Raw genomic sequence first — 22,249 nt, 5'->3', positions numbered from 1 at the left:
CCCGGGGGCCGGATGCGGCCCCCTGGGAACTTACGTCAGGCCCTCCTTATTTTCCTTGTCCTCTTCCCATAAGGACATGGTGGTTCACTGCATCCTTATGCCAAAAAGATAAGGGAGGAAGCCACACAGCAGCTGAGAGCCCTCTGGAGCACTCTCAGACACCGCCTGTCTCACCCTCCTTCTGGCATGAGGATGTGCAAGCAGTTCCACCCTTATGCCAGGAGAACAGCTCGAGGAAAGCATGCGGCACCTGGGAACCCTCCAAAGCACCGCCTGTCTTGCCCTCCTCCTGGCATACTACCAAGAAGATAGCCCAAGGATCAAGGGAAGAAGATCGAGCAGTCGCCACATATCTTGCCTTTCTCCCAACATAAGGAAGGGGTGAGCAGCCCCGTCCTTATGTCGGGAGAACAACCTGAGGATGACCCCTGCCCAGCCTTTTCCTGGCCCTCTCCTACCCAGCATATGCCTGGCCCCCTTCCCTCCTGGCCCATTCCTTCTCACCGGGCCCACAAATTTATTTTATTTATTTTATTACAACATTTATACCCTGCCCTTCTCACCCGAGGGGACTCAGGGCGGCTTACAGAAATTGGCAAAATTTAATGCCCAAAATACAATCATAAAAACAAAACAATATAAACAGATCCATTAATAACATTGTTAAAACACATTATAAAAACCTTAAAAACGTATATAAATATTAATTCCATTCGTCCGAGATCCTTAAATCAGGCCATGTCAACTTTGTCATTTACTCATCAAAAGCTTGGGCACATAACCATGTTTTCACGGCCCTTCTGAATCCCAGCAGGGTAGGAGCCTGTCGGGCATCTCCAGGGAAGGGCATTCCACAGCCGGGGAGCCACCACCACAATGCAGCCCCAAGGCAAAAAAGTGTGTCCATGCCTGGTCTATCCAATAAAAAATAATGCATTGCTCAATATTTATATCAAGGCAGAAAATCCCACATGATTGTGGACTCAAATAACCCAGTTCAAAGCAGATATTGTGGGATTTTCTGCCTTGATATTCTGGGATATAGGGCTGTGTGGAAGGGCCTTGCGATTGCCCAAGATCCCTATGTAGGCCAAGTAGAGAAGTTACTGTCTTTCTTCCAACTCTTCCTTCCACTTCAAATTGAAATGGAAATAACTCTGTTTTATTACGTGTCTGCATTAGGCCCCCACCTCCATCCAAAAAGAGTGCAATAGCAATGTTGATCCAATTCCAACATCACATGCTGCTGGTAGTTAATGTATATATGCCCCCACTGAAGAGGAAACTACCAATCAGTGCCCAGTGATCCAATTTGGAAATGTATGTTGGTCATCTCATAATACAGAACTCAAATGCTTCTGTCATTTTGGGAGGAGACTTTAACGCTAAGATGGGCCCAAATCTTGCTTTATAGACGCCATAAAACTCTCCCTCCCGAGCTTGATTATGATCTACCTCTCCTTATGCGATAATATTGAAACCAGAAAATATTTTTATCTAATTTATTCATTTCCTGTTGTGTTTTTAGTGCCCAATTCCCATTTTTTATTATTAATAGATCTTTATATTTAAGCCCATTTTCCCACCCTATTATTCTTTTTTGGGAGGCGTCTAATGGTGATATCCATAATGGTGTTTTTTTTTTGTATAACTTTTTTTATATTTCTCCCATATCTTAAGAATTGAGGACCTTATAAAATGAAATTATTTTATATCTTTTTTTCATACCAGAGATAAGAGTGCCACCCTAATCTCAGGTCTATTCCCTCCAGATTCAAAATTTTGCTATTTTCAAGTTTTGCCCAATCTTTGGCCCACAATAGTGCTGCCGCCTCAAAGTATAGTTTTAAATCAGGTGTAGCTAGGCCTCCCCTCTTTCTTTCATCAATCATGTATTTTACTTTAATTCTGGGTTTCTTTTCTTCTTTTCTTCTTTTTTTGCCAAATAAACTTCATTATATCTTTATGCCAAAAAAAAAAAAAAGGGCCGGCCAGAATCCTGAACGGGATCTTGTTAACAACTTGTTTATTTTAACTTCTTTTATACCACGGGTTGTATGGTGTATGTATGTCTATGTGCTAAATGTTTTGATACGGCCAATGGGCTAATCAATAAAATGTGATTGATTGAACTATATGTTTTGAAAGATTGGAAAATGAAAAGAGATTACTGTTTAGTGACTTCAACTGCATAGGCAGCTGAGATATATCTCTTCATATCCTTGCAACCAGAGCAGGTGGGGGAGTTAGATAAGAAAATAAGAATAAGTCATGTTGAGTCAGACCGAAGATCCATTTACCCCACTATTCTTTTCCCATAATGGGGCCAACTAAATGCTTATGGGAGGTCTACAAGAAGAACATAACTTGAGGCACACTCTCCTATTCATGTTTCCCAGTAGGTATGTTTTCCAGGCTGCTATTAAGAGGCATGCTGCATTCTTATATTGGAGGCAGATTGTCACCATTATGAATAGCAGTAATTAATAGCCATACCCACCATGAATCCAAGTTGGTAGCCAGCCACCGCTACACCTTGTTCCATTATTTCGCTGTATGATATGTTAAGAAGTACTCCTATGTATCTATTTCAGATTGTTTGGCTATGCAAGGAATTTTATATCACAAGAGAGAGAGAAGTTCTCTCTGCCTAATTTGTCCATACATGAATAATTTTATATACCTCTATCATGATACCCCCTTTGTCGTCTATTTTCTGATTTCACATGCCCCAAATATTGTAGTATTTCATCATAAGACAGTTGTATCACACACACCCACACACACCCCAAATTATTTTGGGCCCCTTCCACACAACTGAATAAAATCCCACATTATCTGCTTTGAACTGCAATATAGTGTTCCCTCACTTATGTGGGGGTTACATCCCAGGACCATCCATGATAAGTAAAAATCTGCGAAGTAGGGACGTTAGCCTTCTCCTTAGGAAGGAAGTAGAAAGAGAGAGGGAGGGAGGGAGGGAAGAAAGAAAGAAGGGAAGAAAGAGGCAGGGGAACATGGCGCTGCCTCCTTCTCCTCCCTCTGCCATTTGGGCTCCTTCTCCGCTCCACTGCCTGCACCCGACTGAGACCACCGCCACTGTAAATCATAATTTTTAATTATTTATAATATTTTAGTGTTTATTTAAAAACCGCAAAACAGCGAGTCCGCAAAAAACGAACTGCGAACTAGTGAGGGAACATGCATCAGAATTTTGAAATTATTATTGTGGAGTATACCCTCCAGAATCCCCCAGTAAGTGTGGCCACTGGTTTTGGAGAGTATTTAGGTTAGTGGGGGGAGGGGGGAGAGTAAGGCCCCTTCCACAAAGCTGAATAAAATCCTACATTATTGGACTTTGAATTGGGTTATATGGCAGTGTGGACTCAGATAATCCAGTTCAAAGCAGATATTGTGGGATTTTCTGCCTTGATATTCTGGGTTATATGGCTGTGTAGAAGGCCCTAGGTTGCCTCCTCCTTCCAACTTTTCAAGCTCTACAATAATGCCCATTCCTCCATTTTGGAGAAATGTCTTCATTTCACTTCACTTTATTTCTTAATTAGTCGCTCTCCACCAGAGTGCTCCGAGCAACTTACAATTTAAAATATCATTCCACAATATAAAAACATTCAACATAAAAATATTTAACATAAAAATATCTCTGGATGATTTTCCTTTTTATCATCCTAGATAATTCAATGTAATCATAAAATTTAGTCATCCCATTGTTCATCCCTAACTCCAGATCACTAAATAAACCAGGGCCCTTCCACACAGCCCTATATCCCAGAATATCAAGGCAGAAAACCCCACAATATCTGCTTTGAACTGGGTTATCTGAGTCCACGCTCAATAACGTGAGATTGTCTGGCTTGATATTCTATGATATAAGGCTGTGCAGAAGGGCCCCAGTTAAAATATACTGTCCTTCATACAGGTTTTTGGAGAAACCTTACAATTCATTGTGAGAACTACCAATGTATTCCAGTCTTTCATTTATTGGGCTTTAATCGATAAGCAGTCATAAAAGGACTCCTTAGACCTGTATTTGCTCAGAAGCTTAGCAAGCCTTGACTATGATGATATTATTTGAAAACAGCTTTCTTATGTCTGTTGGCAACAAGTAGGAATTTTTTCAACCCTCACTGTGATTGATTTTCTCATGGCATCTAATATTCTCTACTGCTAAAGGTTTCCCAGTTCCTGAGGTGAGCTGGTATCGGGATGGCCAGGTTCTTTCTGCTGCAACTCTGCCCGGTGTGCAGATCTCGTTTAGTGATGGCCGCGCTAAACTCGTGATCTCTGCCGTGACAGCCGCTAACAGTGGAAGATACACCGTACAAGCCACCAATGGATCTGGACAAGCAACTAGTACTGCCGAACTACTCGTCACAGGTATGTTGAGTCTCGAGAACTGGCAATGGCTAACATGTTCTTCTCTTTCATCTTGGTGAAAATGACCAATAGATAACTATTGCTGAAAAGAATAAACCCACGAAATGATTTTAAAAGATCGTATTCTGAATCTCAGTTAGTCTCTGTTAAAATAGGTAAAGGTAAAGGTTTTCCCCTGAAATTAAGTCTAATCGTGTCTGACTCTAAGAGTTGGTGCTCATCTCCATTTCTAAGCTGAGAAGCCAGCGTTGTCCATCGACGCCTCCAAGGTCATATGGACGGCATGATTGCATGGAGCATTGTTACCTTCCCGGCATAGTGGTACCTATTGATCTAGTCACGTTTGCATGTTTTCAAACTGCTAGGTTAGCAGAAGCTGGGGCTAACAGCGGGAGCTCACCCCGCTCCCCGGATTTGAACTGCCAAACTTTTGGTCAGCAAGTTCAGAAATTCAGTGGTTTAAATCATTGTGCCACCAAGGGCAGTTAAAATAGACCCATTGAGTCAATGGAAATTATATAAATGTTGACTTATCATGTTCCACACACAAGATTCTCATGAAAATGGTCCCTTAAAAGAGGATACAGTAGAGTCTCACTTATCCAAGCTTCGCTTATCCAAGCTTCTGGATTATCCAAGCCATTTTTGTAGTCAATGTTTTCAATATACAGTAGAGTCTCGCTTATCCAATGTAAACGGGCCGGCAGAACATTGGATAAGCGAATATGTTGGATAATAAGGAGAGATTAAGGAAAAGCCTATTAAACATCAAATTATGATTTTACAAATTAAGCACCAAAATATCATGTTATACAACAAATTTGACAGAAAAAGTAGTTCAATACGCAGTAATGCTATGTAGTAATTACTGTATTTACGAATTTGGCACCAAAATATCATGATGTATTGAAAACATTGACTACAAAAATGTGTTGGATAATCCAGAATGTTGGATAAGCGAGTGTTGGATAAGTGAGACTCTACTGTATCATGATATTTTGGTGCTAAATTCGTAATTACAGTAATTACAACATAACATTACTCCGTATTGAACTACTTTTTCTGTCAAATTTGTTGTATAACATGATGTTTTGGTGCTTAATTTGTAAAATCATAACCTAATTTGATGTTTAATAGGCTTTTTCCTTAATCCCTCCTTATTATCCAAGATATTCGCTTATCCAAGCTTCTGCCGGCCCGTTTAGCTTGGATAAGTGAGACTCTACTGTATAAAGATTTAGGACACAAAGCTTTTGTGCCCAGGTCACATTTAGGATGTATCTTAAGTATATTTTATCTATGCATGAGGTTTATATTGAACTGTGTTGTATGGGTCTACAGTTCCAAACTGCATTATAGTACAGCATAGATCCAGCCTGTGTTTCATCTGGCTATATTCTGTTATTTTAAGGTAGTGGTTCTCAACTTGGGGTCCCCAGATGTTTTTAGCCTTCAACTCCCAGAAATCCTAACAGCTGGTAAACTGGCTGGGATTTCTGTGAGTTGTAGGCAAAAACATCTGGGGACCCCACTTTGACAACCACTGTTTTAAGGGAATATATCCTTATATCAGAGCCCTAGATGGTGCAGCGAGTTAAACTGCTGAGCTGCTGAACTTGCTGACCGAAAGGTCAGTGGTTTGAATCCGGGGAGTGGGCTGAGCTCCCACTGTTAGCAAGGGCTTGAACTAACAAGTGTCCACTATAGGTAGTCAAAACTGGTTGTGGATCAGAGGTGTACCCTTCTTTTATGAAGAAACAAGAAAATAAACAAGAAAGGTTATTCCATTGTGAATGTAACTACCATTCATCATACTGTGAATGCAACAGTTTGATTGTCATTTGTAACCATTTATCTGAAATGTATATTCATTTATACATATAAATGAGTGATGGCATCATGGCGACCAACAAAACAACAAAACTACAGGCCCCCGAACCTCAAAATTTGACAACACAACCCATCATCCACGCCTCAAGGTTGATACAACAAAAAGAAAAGAAAAATAACATCCTAATTAGAGGGAAAGGAATAATTGTTTTTATCCAATTGCTGCCAGTTAGAAGGCTAAGCTTTGCCCACTTGGTCTCCTAGCAACCAACTCAGCCGAGGGGACAGGCAGACTTAGGCCTCTCTTAGGCCTCTTCCACAGATTATCTAATTTGTTTTTATCCAATTGCTGCCGCTCCATGCAGTCATCCCACATGACCTTGGAGGAGTCTACGGACAACGCCGGCTCTTCGGCTTAGAAATGGAGATGAGCACCAACCCCTAGACTTAGACACGACTGCACTTAATGTCAGGGAAAACCTTTACCCTTTACCTTAACTACCACCTATTCCTCAATACTTTATTTCCCATACCACCATACTTCGCCACAGCAACGCGTGGCCGGGCACAGCTAGTTGTATATAATACAATGTTTAATGATATTTAATACATTGTTATTATTCCATTAGTGGACACTTGTTAGTTCAGCCATTTTATATGGCTGCATAGAAGCGGCCTGAGTATGTTAGAGGACTTATCTTCTCATTTCTGCTGTTGGACAGAACTTATTCTTTTAACTGAGAAACTTTGCTAGATGTGGGACACAGGGTTATTGTATTATTAGCTTTTTTTGTTCTTCTGTGGCTCCCTTACATGAGCATGTCTATTCTTCTCAAATTAATCTACAGCTGAAACAGCACCACCAAACTTTTCACAACGACTACAGAGCATGACCGCAAGACAAGCGAGCCAAGTCCGACTTGACGTGAGAGTGACTGGAATCCCTACACCTGTGGTGAAGTTTTATCGGGATGGAGTAGAAATTCAAAGCTCCCCCGATTTTCAAATTTTACATGAAGGAGACCTCTATAGTTTAATCATTGCAGAAGCTTACCCCGAAGACTCCGGAACCTATTCAGTAAATGCCACAAATAGCGTGGGACGAGCTACTTCAACAGCTGAACTGCTAGTTCAAGGTAATCATACATTAGAAGTCTGGGAGCATGAAAATAATATATAAAATACATCCAAATTGTGCCACCACAGCAGCAAACTTTACTGCGATTACTGTTCTTTCAACAAATCCATCAATGTCACATCTCACAGGCATTTATACTTGAATGTAAAATTTCACTCCATACTAAAACTCATCATAAATACTTCAATGTGTGTTTTTAGTGTGTGTGGGGTAGATTTACAACAAAAATATGTTAACATTTCTTTCCCTGTTAAGGCAGGGTACAATAATAATAATAATAATAATAATAATAATAATAATAATAATAATAATAATAATTATTATTATTATTATTATTATTATTATTATTATTATTATTAGATGAATGCTTAGGTACCGGTCATGTCTTTATGCATAAAAACTATATGTTACTGGTTCCCCTTTTACTATATGTATGTATATATGTGGTCTGTGTGTGTCACCAAAATAGTGGCTAAATTTTTAAATGTGGGATTTATTCTTGTGCTGTTGTAGATTTCTAATGTTTCATTTAAGCACGTCCTCCAGAAGCTTCACTACGCAAACAAGAACTCCACAAAACTGTTCTGAGGTCAACAATCCTTTCAATGAAACTTTGAGGGTGCATCTACATCATAGAATTAATGCAGTCTAACACCTCTTTATTAATAGAATTAATGCAGTCTAACATCTCTTTACGGTGGCGAAGTGTGTTAAAGCACTGAACTGCTGAACTTGCAGACCGAAAGGTCCCAGGTTCAAATACCGGGAGCGGAGTGAGCGCCTGCTGTTGCTCCAGCTCCTGCCAACTTAGCAGTTCGAAAACATGCCAATGTGAGTAGATCAATAAGTACCGCTCCGGCAGGAAGGTAACAGCACTCCATGCAGTCATGCCGGCCACATGACCTTGGAGGTGTCTGCGGACAACGCCAGCTCTTCGGCTTAGAAATGGAGATGAGCACCAACCCCCAGAGTCAGACATGACTGGATTTAACGTCAGGGGAAACCTTTACCTTTACCTTTAACACCACTTTAATGCAGTCTAACACCAGAACTGCTGGTGGCACAGCAGATTAGACTGCTGAGCTGCTGAACTTGCTGACCGAAAGGTCGGCAGTTCGAATCTGGGGAGCGGGGTGAGATCTCGCTGTTGGCCCCAGCTTCTGCCAACCTACTAGTTCGAAAACATGCAAATGTGAGTAGATCAATAGGTACCACTCCAACGGGAAGGTAACAGTGCTCCATGCAGCCATGTCGGCCACATGACCTTGGAGGTATCTACGGACAACACTGGCTCTTTGGCTTAGAAATGGAGATGAGCAACAACCCCCAGAGTCAGACACAACTAGGCTTAATGTCAGGGGAAAACCTTTCCCTTTTACTTAGCACCTCTTTAACTGCCATGGCTCAATGCTATGGAATCATGAAAACTGCAGTTTTAGAATATCTTTGGCCTTCTCTTCCAAAGAGTGCTAGTGCCTCACCAAACTTCAACCCCTGTGATGCTATAACATTGAGCATTAAAGTGTCAGGATGCATTAACTCTTTTGTGTAGATGCACCCTGAGTAAGACCATTCGCTTACCTACTTCAGTGCTGTATACACAGCCATGACTGACAATGGCTATGTAAGCCTGGAAAGGATTATCAGTTTCCCAGAATTATATAGAAATGCTAAGAACTGGTCCTGTAACCCTCTCTCTTCAAAGCCGCTGCTCTGCTGAGTCTCTGACCCCTTCTACACAGCCATATAAAATCCAGATTACCTACTTTGAACTGGATTATATGGCAGTGTAGACTAAAATAATCCAGTTCAAAGCAGATTATCTGCTTTGATAATCTGGATTATATGGCAGTGTATAAGGGGTCTCAGCTTTACCACCAACAGGCAGGATTACAGGAGTTTTTTTCCCTTGACACCCAAAGGGTATTGAGTAGGCACCCTGCTTCTTGGATAAAGTTTGGCAATTACATATACACCACAATTTCCCTAATGCATCTAATTATAGATAATAGAGCCCCCGGTGATGCAATTGGTTAAACCCTTGTGCTGGCAGGACTGCTGACAGAAAGGTCGGCGGTTCGAATCTGATGAGTGGGGCGAGCTTCTGTCTGTTAGCTCCAGCTTCTCATGCGGGAACATGAGAGAAGCCTCCCACAGGATAGTAAAATATTCGGGCATCCCTGGGCAACATCCTTGCAGATGGCCCATTCCCTCAAACTAGAAGCGACTTCTCAAGTCGCTCCTGACATGACATGAAAAAAAAACCATGAAAAAAAAATGTGGAAACATGCTTCAACATTCATATACCTCCTAACAGGATTGTAACATCTATCTCTCTGTCTATCCATACAGACCTCAGTTACAAAGGTTAGATTTAAAGAAGGAAATTAAACTCAAAAAAGACTGTCAAATACTCATGAAGGTCATCAGATAAATGCATGCAATACATTGTTCTGTTGCAGTAGTTTTGTATTTTGATCCTTTTTAATATTTAATAATATGTGGGAGCAATTCTGATTTGTGGCACAGTTCTGTATTCACTGACATAGCAGTATGTCACAGTAGTGTTTACTTCTTAATAGACCATTAAAGGTTTGTTAAAAGTCTTTATTTGTTGTTCATTTATGATTTTTGGCCTATAGAAAAAGCCTAATTTTATATAATTTCCTCTGCAACCTCATTATTTTTCTACATCTAAGAAGAAAAACAGCATTTTTTCCTGAAATGTTTATATGTGCACATAAATAATGGGAACAGCAGATTTTATTCCCTCCCTCCCTTCAAAACAAATGATTGTATATTGCCATGTAAGCATCCTTATTTCTTTCCGTTAGGTGAAGACGAAGCTGTTCCCGCTAAAAAGACTAAGACAATTGTATCGACTGCTCAGATTACACAAACCACAAGACAAGCCCGTGTGGAAAAGGTTTGTATTTTGACTAATCATATCAGAAAGGTTTAGCTCCCATTGATTAACTGGGAACAGGTAACTCAAGCCATTTTTGGTATTTACATTGCAGAAGATAGAAGCCCACTTCGATGCCAGATCACTTGCGACTGCTGAGATGGTTATTGAAAGTGCCACCGGGCAACAGCTGCCCCACAAAGCGCCTCCACGGATGCCTCCTCGCCCTACCTCCCATTCGCCAACACCACCAGCGCCAATCAGTGCTGCCAAGGCACAGATGGCCCGCCAACAATCGCCATCTCCAGTTCGACAGTCACCGTCTCCTGTAAGACATGTTAGAGCTCCAACTCCATCGCCAGTCAGGTAAGCTACTCACATGGCTATGATAAATTTACTGTCTCCCCCCGCTTCCCATATAGGAAATGATACAAAATGGCATGGCCTGGAGTTAGATTATTGTGAGTGATTCGTTTAGTTTCTTGCCTTGTTGTTGTGTGCCTTCCAATCAATGTCAACTTATGGTGATCTTATCACAGGGTTTTCTCAACAAAATTTGTTCAGAAGGGTTTACCCCCATGAGTCTAAGGGCCCTTCCAGACAGACCCTATATCTCTGGATCTGATCCCAGGTTTTCTGCATTAAACTGGGTTATGTGAGTCCACACTTCTTGGTAATCTGGGATAAACAGAAAACCTGGGATCAGATCCTGGGATATAGGGCCTGTCTAGAAGGACATAGGACTATGGCTTGCTCAAGACCATCCGGTAGGGAACCATGGCTGAGCAGAGATTTGGACTATGATCTCCAGAGGCATAGTCTAGTGCTCATGCAACTACATCATGCTGATTTTCAGATAAATTATTATTGCTTTTCCTATATTGCATCTGGTCATACTTCTCACAAGTCAGTCCCTGACTTTGTGGGTGGTTGAGACTACTACTTGGAGTAATATTGACTTATCTTCAATTGCACTCATGTAGATTGTAGAATCACTTGAGTACACCCCTGTGAAAGTTCTAATTCATACCTCCATGTAATTCCTGACAGTACAGAAGCCCACACCTAACCAAGCTCTTTAGCTAAGCTTACAGTTCAAGAATGCCAAGCAACCTGCTTTAGGTAGATCCATGGGATGGGTGGGATTGATCAAGGTGAACATTTGTGGTCGCATGGTGGAGAAAGACGGATCCATTTGAGTTCTCTTCTGAAGATGCCAGCTACAGATACAGGTGAAATGTCAGGATAAAATGTTACTAGAACACCGCCATACAGCCCAGAAACCACACAACCCCCCAGTGATTCCAGTTGTGAAAGCCTTCAACAATATATCTGAGTTCTGTTTGAGGCAACAACATGCACTTGACCAGCATCACTGTGTACACTCCTCTGGGGGATCCCACAGGCTTTTTCCATTTGTGAAGAAGGCTGAGCTGAATATTCTGTTCTTCACTGATCCCTCATAAAAAGGAAGAGGAGAATGCCAATATGTTTTAGATGTGTGAATTCAGCAAATGTGTGAAGAAAGATGGGCTTGCTTTCACTCTGAGCAGCGTAGCAAACGGAATACCATTGGGCTTCTGGGAATATCTAAAGCAACCTGGGGTCCCCAGATGTTTTTGGCCTACAACTCTCAGAAATCCCAGCTAGTTTACCAGCTTTCAGGATTTCTGGAAGTTGAAGGCCAAAAACATCTGGGGACTCCCGGTTGAGAACCACTGTCCTAAGGAGTGACAAAAAAATATCTTTAAGACATGAAGGGGTGAAGTATGGCTCTCCATATATGGTTGCACTGCATTTCTCAGCAGCTCTAACCAGTGTAGCCAATTGTGATGAATGCTGGAAACTACAATCCAGTGTCTAGAAGGCTGTACTTAGTTCATACCTTCTTGCAAACAAGAGGCAATTTTTTCAAATGAATCTACTGTCAACCTAGATTTAAATTCTGTCTAATTAATCTAATTAATTAATTAATTCCTCCAAAACTCTGGGTTGAATCCTTCACACATATTAAAATATTTATATCCCACCTTATATCTGAAGATCTCACATGGAACACTGTTGTGCACATATATTGGAGTGTTTTGTAAAACTGGTCATTCATAACATGGAGCATGTCTCAAGACACTGTTTAAAAATGACAACAACTGGCAGCTAAAAGTCCTCCTAAACAGCCTCCAATCATATGTGCTACTTGGAAACAAGGATCATTGGGATCAAGTGCTCCATTCACTGAGTGGGAAGATGTTTTCTGTAGGCTGTTTCTCGGCAAGCAATACAGATCTCAATTGATCTATATTGCTTTACAGCTCTGAACTTTGGCACTTAAGAGGGGAAAAGAAATAAACATCTGCCTTAGCGAGAATATCACTACATTCAGAATCAGACAAATAATAATAATAACAATAATAATTTTGTTTCTTACTCGCCCCTCCTCATGGCTTGCAGTATTTAAATAATTTTGTGCATGAGACAAAGTTTATGTACATTGAACCATTAAAAAGGTAAATGTCACTGTCTCAGGCACTCATGCAGACAATTTTTGGATTTTAGAATACTTTGGATTTCACTGTTCTTAATAAGGGATGCTCAGCCTCTACTAGTGCATTTTCAGTCTAATATGACCAGTGGCATGGTATGCACACAACACTAGCCATTTATCAGAAACCACTGTTAATTTCAGAGAGAAACTATATCCAAGTAGTAATGAAAATACAACTGTTTTACAATGGTGACACCTAGAGGATATAGTCCTGCAAGTGATAATCTTACCAATAAAATTAAGATAAATGTTTGTTCACTAGATTTACAAGTGTTAAATGGTTTAATACACTTTTAATAATTTAAAAGTGTTGTTTTAAATGTTCACAACCAATATTTTTAATATTTTACCTGAGATCCATGGATATAGGGTGGGAATAATACAGGAATAATAGGAACAGCAACAATAACAATAGTAACAAGAACAATTGTGAACATATGGTCACCTAAACGGTGATGATATGTGTATATTTAAGAGCCACCACAATGTGAAAAAAATCATCAAACAAACCAACAAAAATTCTCGTAATCTCCTCTCTGAGAAGAAAATATTTAACAATGTTTTCCTTGCTTCCAAGAATAAGCAAACATTTGCTTTTCATGTTGTTAGAAACCAGAAATAAATGTCCCCAACAAAATTCACCTTGCATCCACGCAGTCATTTCTCTATAGATTCATTTAAGGTCTCATTAAGAATGTGATCTTTCCAAAGTCCTGTATGAAACAACCACACTCACATGTTTCAGAGTAATACAGAAATCAAGGCCTGAGAAACTTAGTGCCCCTTCACACAGCCCTATATCCCAGAATATCAAGGCAGAATATCCCACAATATCTACTTTGAACTGGGGGCCCTTCCACACAGCCATATAACCCAGAATATCAAGGCAGAAAGTCCCACAATATTTGCTTTGAACTGGTTTATCTGAGTCCACACTGCCATATGTTCCATTTCAAAGCAGATAATGTGGGATTTTATTCAGCTGCGTGGAAGCTTCCCCCCCCCCCCCCCCCCCCACTAACCTAAAAACCCTCCAAAACCAGTGGCCACACTTACTGGGGGATTCTGGAGGGTATATTCACAATAATAATTTCAGAATTCTGATGCAAGTAGGAACCTATCTATTTACTGGACCTTAGACATCTCTCAATATCACAATGTGTTTCTATAAGCGTAGATATATCAAACTAACCATATACAGTAGAGTCTCACTTATCCAAGCTAAACGGGCCAGCAGAAGCTTAGATAAGTGAATATCTTGGATAATAAGGAGAGATTAAGGAAAAGCCTATAAAACATCAAATTAGGTTATGATTTTACAAATTAAGTACCAAAACATCATGTTATACAACAAATTTGACAGAAAAAGTAGTTCAATACGCAGTAATGTTATGTTGTAATTACTGTATTTACGAATTTAGCACCAAAATATCACGATATATTGAAAACATTGACTACAAAAATGGCTTAGATAATCCAGAAGCTTGGATAAGCGAAGCTTGGATAAGTGAAGCTTGGATAAGTGAGACTCTACTGTAGTTATAAATTTCATAGGGTTTTCTTAGGCAAGAAATACTTAAAGACAGTTTTGTCAGTTCCTTCATTTGAAATACAGTAGAGTCTCACTTATCCAACGTAAATGGGCCGGCAGAATGTTGGATAAGCGAATATGTTGGATAATAAGGAAGCATTAAGGAAAAGCCTATTAAACATCAAATTAGGTTATGATTTTACAAATTAAGCACCCAAACATAATGTTATACAACAAATTTGACCAAAAAAGTAGTTCAGTACGCAGTAATGCTATGTAGTAATGACTGAATTTACGAATTTAGCACCCAAAAATCACAATGTATTGAAAACATTGACTACAAAAATGTGTTGGATAATCCAGAATGTTGGATAAGCAAGTGTTGGATAAGTGAGACTCTACTGTATATCTTTTAGCATCTGGTATTCATTGGCAGTCTTCTATTCAAGTACTAACCAGGGCTGACCTTTGCTTAGCATCCAAGATCATGTTTACTGCTTACCCATAATGAAGTCCTACAGTGGTCCTATAGCCAAATGTCATTACTGCATGACTTTCTGGCTATTTCTCATGGAAATATTTTAAAAACCTGTTATGTTTATTCAACAGATCTGTCTCTCCTGCTGGAGCTGCAAGACTCTCAGTCTCCACTTCACCGATCAGGCCTGTGAAATCCCCAATCTTGGTCCGGAAAACACAGGTGGCGGGAGCTGTGGGCGCTGAAGTTCTTCCTCCTTGGAAGCAGGAAGGCTATGTCGCTACCTCTGAAGCAATGATGAGAGACACTAGAGTAATGACAAGTACTACCCAGATGAGGACTGAAGAAAGATGGGAAGGGAGATATGGCCTCCAAGAACAGATCACTATTAGTGGCGCTGCCGCAGCGGAGGCTGCTATTGGAGTTAGTGCTACTGCTGCTGCTGCCGCTGCTGTTTCTACTGCCGCTGCCTCTGCCGCCGCAGCCGCAGCCACAGAGGTAAGATCCTTTTTTATTTTACGGAAAGGATTTTTGAAGGTCATCCCTTGTTGACTGTGTTTTGTGAGGCATTCTCGCTAAATAAGTCTGTTTAAGTAGAACAGCAAATGTTCTGTGTTGGAATCTGTTTGCACAGCTATTTAGACAACCATACTTTATTGTCTAAATAGGAAGACACAGTCATCCACTTGCGAGTCTTGTGCTTACACAATTGTACTTCTGGTTGTTGTATCTCTATGGGGAAAGGGGTCATCTTTTCATGCAACTCATTTGGGTCCTGCAGGACACTGATCGGTCAGCAGCTGTTGCTACAGTAGTTGCTGCTGTTGACCTGGCCAGAGTGAGAGAACCTCTTCCAAGTGCTGTAGAACAGACTGCTAAAAGGACAGCCATGACGGCAGTGCACATTCAGCCTGTCCAGGAGCAGGTAGAAGTAAAACCAAGTTGCGATAAATAACCTCCTCCCCCTCCCATTCCTCACACAGAGCCGGTGCTTGCATTAGCAAACAATTAACACAATACTAGCAAGTATTCTAGATAAGCATGCCTTAATGAAAATGATGAAAACAAGCATTCGCCGATATAAACCATTGCTAGAGAAGCCAACTAATCCACCAACCCCTTTTTTATTAATGCCGGGAATTAGCTAACTGTTTTAAACCCGTTTTTATGAAGAACCAATTTTAATAACCTCAGTATAGTCAGCCTTCTACATTTGCTGGGGTGAAGGGCACCGGAAAGTGGGGAAACTTCCATCTGATGTTGAACATAGAAACCCACTGGAGGACCTACAAATGCCCAGAGAAGTCTCTCTCTCAAAATCTATAGGCCCTCCAGTGTGACTTCTGATGGAACAGGACCAAAGAGTCACACCGGAGGACCTAGAGATTCCTTGAGAGAATATTGTATTCTAATCTGTGAATAATCAAATCCATAAAAGTCAAACCAACAAATGTGGAGGGCCCGACTGTCAGATATCAAATAAAATACCTAAATAGTTAATTGAGCTAACATTTTAATTGTACTGACCTAGGTGTTCCTAATATTTAATTTATAACCACGTTTGCTAATCTTAAAATAACTTACACCTAATAATATTTCCTTCATTTGGAATTATGTTTGTGATCTATTTTTTTATTTTATTTCTGTTGCTGAAAGGAAATGTTAAAGCTTGATTCTTTTTCTTTCCACCATCACAATCAGATTAAAAAGGAAGCTACAATAGTAGTTACTAGCACTGCCCGTAAAGCCCAAGAACAAGAGGTAATATCACGAACTAGAGAAGGAATTGCTACTAAACAAGAACAAATACACATCATACAGGAAAAGGTGAATAGTGCCTGCTTACCCATGGGAAAGTCATTTCTTCTGTCTCTTTTGCAAACTACATGCTTCACTGCCATGCATCCATTTCTCTTTGGTCATATTACTTATAATTTGTAAGAGCTATGTAATAAAATGTATATGCCTATTGTGATGTCCCTTTTCACGGATTACATGTGTCATGTCCAGCATGCACATAAATCATGCTAGATTGGGGTGTATCTGTGTATCCAGATTAGACAGAGAGGGATCTAAGCCAAACTGATAGACACTGGTTTGATGAGTCAGATTTTGTTTCTGTGAAGTATGTACAGTATTGGCCAAAATGTAAAGAGCCAGCAAATGGTTAACCTGAAGTAACTGTTGTGAAGTTGCTTTTCATGAACAGTAGTCTGAGTCTGTGCTTTCTGAATGATCAGACACTTTTGAAATTGACATGGGCTTCAAAAGCAATGTCTGATAGATGGATAAAAGGCAGAAATCTATCTAGTGGTGCATCTACAATGTAGAATTAATGCAATTTGACACCACTAACTTCCATGGCTCAATGTGATGAGGTCATGGGAATTGTAGCTTTGCAAGGTCTTTAGACTTCTCTTCCAAAGGTCCCAATTACACTGTCATTATAATGCAAATTGAACTGGATTACATGGTAGCGTAGACTCATATAATCCAGTTCAATGCAGTTCAATCTGAATTATAAGGGCAGTGTAGATGAGGCTAGAGCAGTGGTTCTCAACCTGTGAGTCCTCAGGTGTTTTGGCCTAACACTCATAGAAATACCAGCCAGTTTGCCAGTTGTTAGGACTTCTGGGAATTGAAGGTCAAAACATCTGGAGACCCACAGGTTGAGAACCACTGGGCTAGAGAGTGCTGGTGCCTCACCTCAACTATGACCCCATCTACACTGTCCTTATAATGCAGTTCAGTCTAAGGCTCCCAGGATTCCATAGCACTGAGCAATGGCAATTAATGTGGTGTCAAATAACATACATTCTTCAGTGTAAATGCACCCTAGAACAGGACCCTTAGCTGTTCTTGCTGTGCTCATTTCCTGGATCTCCACCATATGGCTCAAAATACTGGTTTTACAAATATCTCACCACTCAAGTGTCTTTTCTACAAAGTGCACATGGGAATACCTGCCTCCCACTTGTCATGTCTTGCAGTGTCATGTATCATTGCTTCATTGTGAAGTCATAGAACTCTCTCCAAAACGATAATATGTGAACATGTGACAATGTCATGCATGTTTCCACTTCACTGCTTATAGCATTTACTTTGTATACCTGCAATACTCCAGAAATCTAATCCTATGCCCTTTCCTGAACATATTTCAAGTTTTTAAAAATAAATATTGGACTGTGAAGTGTACACTGATGGGGATGAAGTTGGGAATAATGACTTTAAAGCTGAATTACCAGAACAAATGTTTAACCTCTCTATGCACACATTTAAAGGCTGTGGACATTAAGATGGTTTATTGTTATTTTGATTAGAAATATCCTAAATAGCATATAATCATTCCGTTATTACTGTGAAAAGATTTGCTTTGTAGACCAATTTCTTTTTTTATGAGGTAAAGATATGACTGGAAACACATTTCCGATAGAACAGGGATCTTGGGCTACAACCACGCTGTAGAATTATAGTAGTTTGACACCGCATGGCTCAATGCTCTGGAATTCTAAGATTTGTAGTGTTTTGTAGTTGGTGCCACAATAAACTACAAATCTGGGGATTCCATAGCATAGACCAATGGCAATTACGGTGGTGCCAAACTGATACAAATCTGCAGTGTGGATAGCTTATTGGGTGCAGTCATACCTATGTTTGCCTAATCAGTTATTTCAGCTGAGGTTCATCCATTTCAAGTACCGTGACTTCTTTTCTTTGGGCCTTTGGTCACATATTACTTTCTGAGTAATATACCAGGAGGGAAGTGATCATCAGACTTGAATACATCTTCACTCTGACTTTCCCCTACCCCAGAATAGTTAGCTGCAATTAAAAAACAAAGTTTTATCTGGCAGAGTACTAGATTTCTTTGCACACCGGATTTCTGAACCCCTCTGAATCAACCCACCCATAGATTTTCAATCTCATCACAAAGACCGCTGGAATCACCATGGATCGTGGTGACTCTGGTGGTGCCTGTTGGGAGGCGTGGAGAATCCGTCACCCCACATTACACATCACCCAAATCACCCAAGTCCCCATCCCAAGGGGAGAGCACTGACCACCCAGCTTCCTCCCATTGTTCCTGGTGCAACACAGGAAGTCTCCCATGTTGACGCCATGTCGGTATGCTCGGCTTTGCCTTCCCTTTAAGCATGGAGTTGTACTGTAAGTAGTTATGCATCATGGAATGAGAACCATGGGCTCAATGCTTAAAGGAAAGTTGAAGTGGAACATGCCTTTGAATTCACCTCCATCTGATGAGATTGTAAGAGACGTTCCAATAATCCCAGTAGTGCAATACACCAGCTCAGTGGTTACTAACTTCTATCAATGGTAGGAATGTGCAACTTACATCTCATGGGCCCATTTTCTGGTCCAGAACCTTTTGGGGATTCACTGCAATGACTGGCTACAATTTTTAATTAGAAATCTTCCTTGGAACCTAACTCTGGAGAAAGTCAGAGTTTAAACTAGATAGATAGATAGATAGATAGATAGATAGATAGATAGATAGATAGATAGATAGATAGATAGACAGATTTCCTATTCAACCTTATTCACAATATTTTTTTTAAAAAAATCACTGTGGGCAATTCTCTCAAAGATACTATTTTATGGAGAAACTTTAAAATAAAACAGATTTCAGTGTGTTTGGGACTACAGCTCATGTTCATTAAGTGTTTATGTAAAATGATATCCCGCTTAATTATTTGGATTGTAACTCTTCAAAGTCAACATGCATTAACTGTTTTATTTCAGTATGGAGCACTTTTCCTCTGTACTGACTTACGACCTTTGGTGCCATCTCTGTTTCACTATAAAAAGTCAAATAATTTCTTAGGTTTTGTTTTGTTTAAAAAAGAAGTGATGTAACACAAACCTTTTGTATTTTTTTTAAAATTGGAAATACCAGGTTAAAAAAGAACCAGTAAAAGTTCCTGTACCAAAGGTAATAATTGCTGCTGGCGTCGTTAAGGAACAAGAACAAGTTTCAAAAGCTAGAGAAGAAATTTCTACCAGACGGGAAGAAATTCACATTGCTCATCATGATAAGGTGAATACAACTTTTAAAGATGTTTATTTACTTAACCCACCAGCTTTCTCCTCAGTTGGAAACGCTATTCTTTATCTGTTAATTTTTATTTCCCTTTGTTCTGCTACAAGATATATCATAAGGATAACTTTTAAAAATTTGGAAGCAAATCAGTCAATTTTAACCAAAATTCTAACTGCTTCAAGAGTCATCTAAAGACTGACATTCATATATTTGTGATTTCCCTTGCCAATTAGTTACATTCTTAGAGTAATTTTGCTGCAGGGAAAAAAAATCAACAACAGCCTCATTATTTATCTCTCAAAAATCACAAAGCATTTTGTTCATTGTTCGAAAGGAACAATGATCTCAATGCTTTTACTGGATTCAGTATGACAACAACTATGAAAAAGAGTCTGTTGTATTGAGCCAACAAATCAAAAATAGTTCTGCAAATGCCAATTTTTTTGTTTGGTAAGTTGGTACGTTCAGCTTCAACAAATATTGGCTTCCTTTTACCACAATTTCTCCATGAATCTCAATCATGATGTGATTACTGGAAGTAGACTTATGCTGTGAAGATGGACAAAATCTATTTCCAGTCTGTGTCCTTTTGTGTGTATTTAATCCCAAATCCATGTTCTTCAATTTCTACATTTGTCTCCAACCCTTTTTTAAAATATACAAAAATGCATACAGATTTTTGTATGTAATTTTTCCCGGCATGAATTTTGTATGGATTTTTCCAAATGTTCATTTCTGTGTTTGTATGCATTTTTTCTATGCAGTTTTCTCTTATATTTGCATTTTTGTGCATCATAAAAGATCAGAGAAATGCATTACAAAATTTAGAGAACTATACACTTCAAAGGATAACTGTTTTCCAATCTGTTTATTGATTCGGATAATGTAAAATAGTCCCGTTTCCTTTGAAATATAGTCTACCTGGCAGTGCTAAATTCACCTGAACTCCCAAAAGAAAACTAATTAATCATATTAAAATATAAAGAAAATTTTAAATAATCACTGAAAGGAGCCCATGACTTCTTTTGATTTAAGAAATTGCCAGATTACTCATACGGTAGCTTTGAAAATGAAGAAGTTACTTTTTGTATCAACTTTTCCAACTTCTGGTATAATTCTTCTGAATGCAATAAAGTTTCAAAGAATTGTGATGGGGCTGTCTGATGCCCGAATGTAATGCTAATTCAGGGATCTCCATAGGCAGTTTTGTTGTTTTTGTATGATTATAATTGTTAGTGCTTTGCTAAACCTTTCCTACTTTCTTCTGGGATTTCTTAGCAAACATCTTTGCAATACTATATACATATATATAATCACACTTCTCTTTTTACTACAAAAATCAGATGAGGAAAGAAGTTGTGAAGTCTGTGAAACCTTCTGTACCTAAGGTAGCAATAACCACTGATAAACCCAAAGTGCCCACCACAGTAATAAAAACTTCAAAGCAAATTGCTGCCCAACAAGAACAACAGGCCTACCTTATGCAAGAAAAGGTGACTAGAACTATTGGTTGTGTGGCAGTCATTCTCACATCCCGTCTCATACTGACCTTTCCATCTTTCTTCCATAAATGCATTAACTTTTTAATATCCCTTTCTTACTGCATTCCATAAAGAGGAAACTGAAGTCCTCTTCATTCCATCTGATGTGCCCTAAAATGGCTTTCTACAATAATGTACTAAATTGCATTTTAACTATCTCATGATTAACCAGCCAATGAAATAATAACCACACATTTGTCTTTATGCAGTGTAGGAACTGGGCCATTCATCAGGGGGCAAAGCCTTAAAACCCTTTAATTCTGTTAACCCTCTCTGCAGCCATATATTCCCATGCCATCTTTCATTTTTGTCCCTTTTGGTCAGAGATATTATTGTAACTTAAAGCTTCTGTTCTTGCCATAATAAGCAGATAAGAAAAGAGGCCGAGAAAACGACTGTAGTTCCAAAAGTCATTGCCATTGAGAAACACAGGGAACAAGATAGAATATCAAGAACTAGAGAAGAAATTGCTGTCAAACGAGAACAAATCCATCTAGCTCATGAACAGGTGAAGAGCATTCTCAGAAATGTAAAGTTTTCCAATAAACCATGTTTTAATTTCTGCAGCATTTGCATCAGCAGGCTGTCTGCCATTGCAGTGGTTTGTAATGGTGTTTAGTCCCATTCAAAGTGTTTTTTAAAGTTTATTATTTCAAATGTATATTTTTCCTCTACTTATATGTCCAGACAGGCTGGTTAAAAATACATTGTAAGTCATAAATCTAAAGCTTAAACTGATAAGTTTTTAACCTCTCTATTATCCTGATGTTCTTTTTGCTGCCCAATGCCCATTCTCATTTCTTCTGATGAAAAGGATCCATCAGTAA

The 22,249-nt window shown here is 39.4% G+C and overlaps 1 protein-coding gene across 1 annotated transcript in view; it reads left to right on the top strand.

Moving 5' to 3' along the window:
- Nucleotides 1-22,249, top strand: part of ttn (titin) — a 331,374-nt gene that overhangs the window by 9,215 nt on the left and 299,910 nt on the right. Inside the window, exons 3-12 of the mRNA XM_062969136.1 lie at nucleotides 4,195-4,398; nucleotides 7,077-7,364; nucleotides 10,201-10,292; nucleotides 10,387-10,637; nucleotides 14,954-15,320; nucleotides 15,604-15,747; nucleotides 16,524-16,649; nucleotides 19,738-19,878; nucleotides 21,225-21,374; nucleotides 21,790-21,930. Coding sequence (XP_062825206.1) covers nucleotides 4,195-4,398; nucleotides 7,077-7,364; nucleotides 10,201-10,292; nucleotides 10,387-10,637; nucleotides 14,954-15,320; nucleotides 15,604-15,747; nucleotides 16,524-16,649; nucleotides 19,738-19,878; nucleotides 21,225-21,374; nucleotides 21,790-21,930 — 1,904 coding nt within the window. The remainder of the gene's footprint in view (nucleotides 1-4,194; nucleotides 4,399-7,076; nucleotides 7,365-10,200; nucleotides 10,293-10,386; nucleotides 10,638-14,953; nucleotides 15,321-15,603; nucleotides 15,748-16,523; nucleotides 16,650-19,737; nucleotides 19,879-21,224; nucleotides 21,375-21,789; nucleotides 21,931-22,249) is intronic.

The sequence above is a fragment of the Anolis carolinensis genome, chromosome 1 (genome assembly GCF_035594765.1).
Source record: "Anolis carolinensis isolate JA03-04 chromosome 1, rAnoCar3.1.pri, whole genome shotgun sequence".
Taxonomy (NCBI): Eukaryota; Metazoa; Chordata; class Lepidosauria; order Squamata; family Dactyloidae; genus Anolis; species Anolis carolinensis.
The sequence above is the reverse complement of the archived record's forward strand: the minus strand, read 5'-3'. Positions and strand labels throughout refer to the sequence as shown.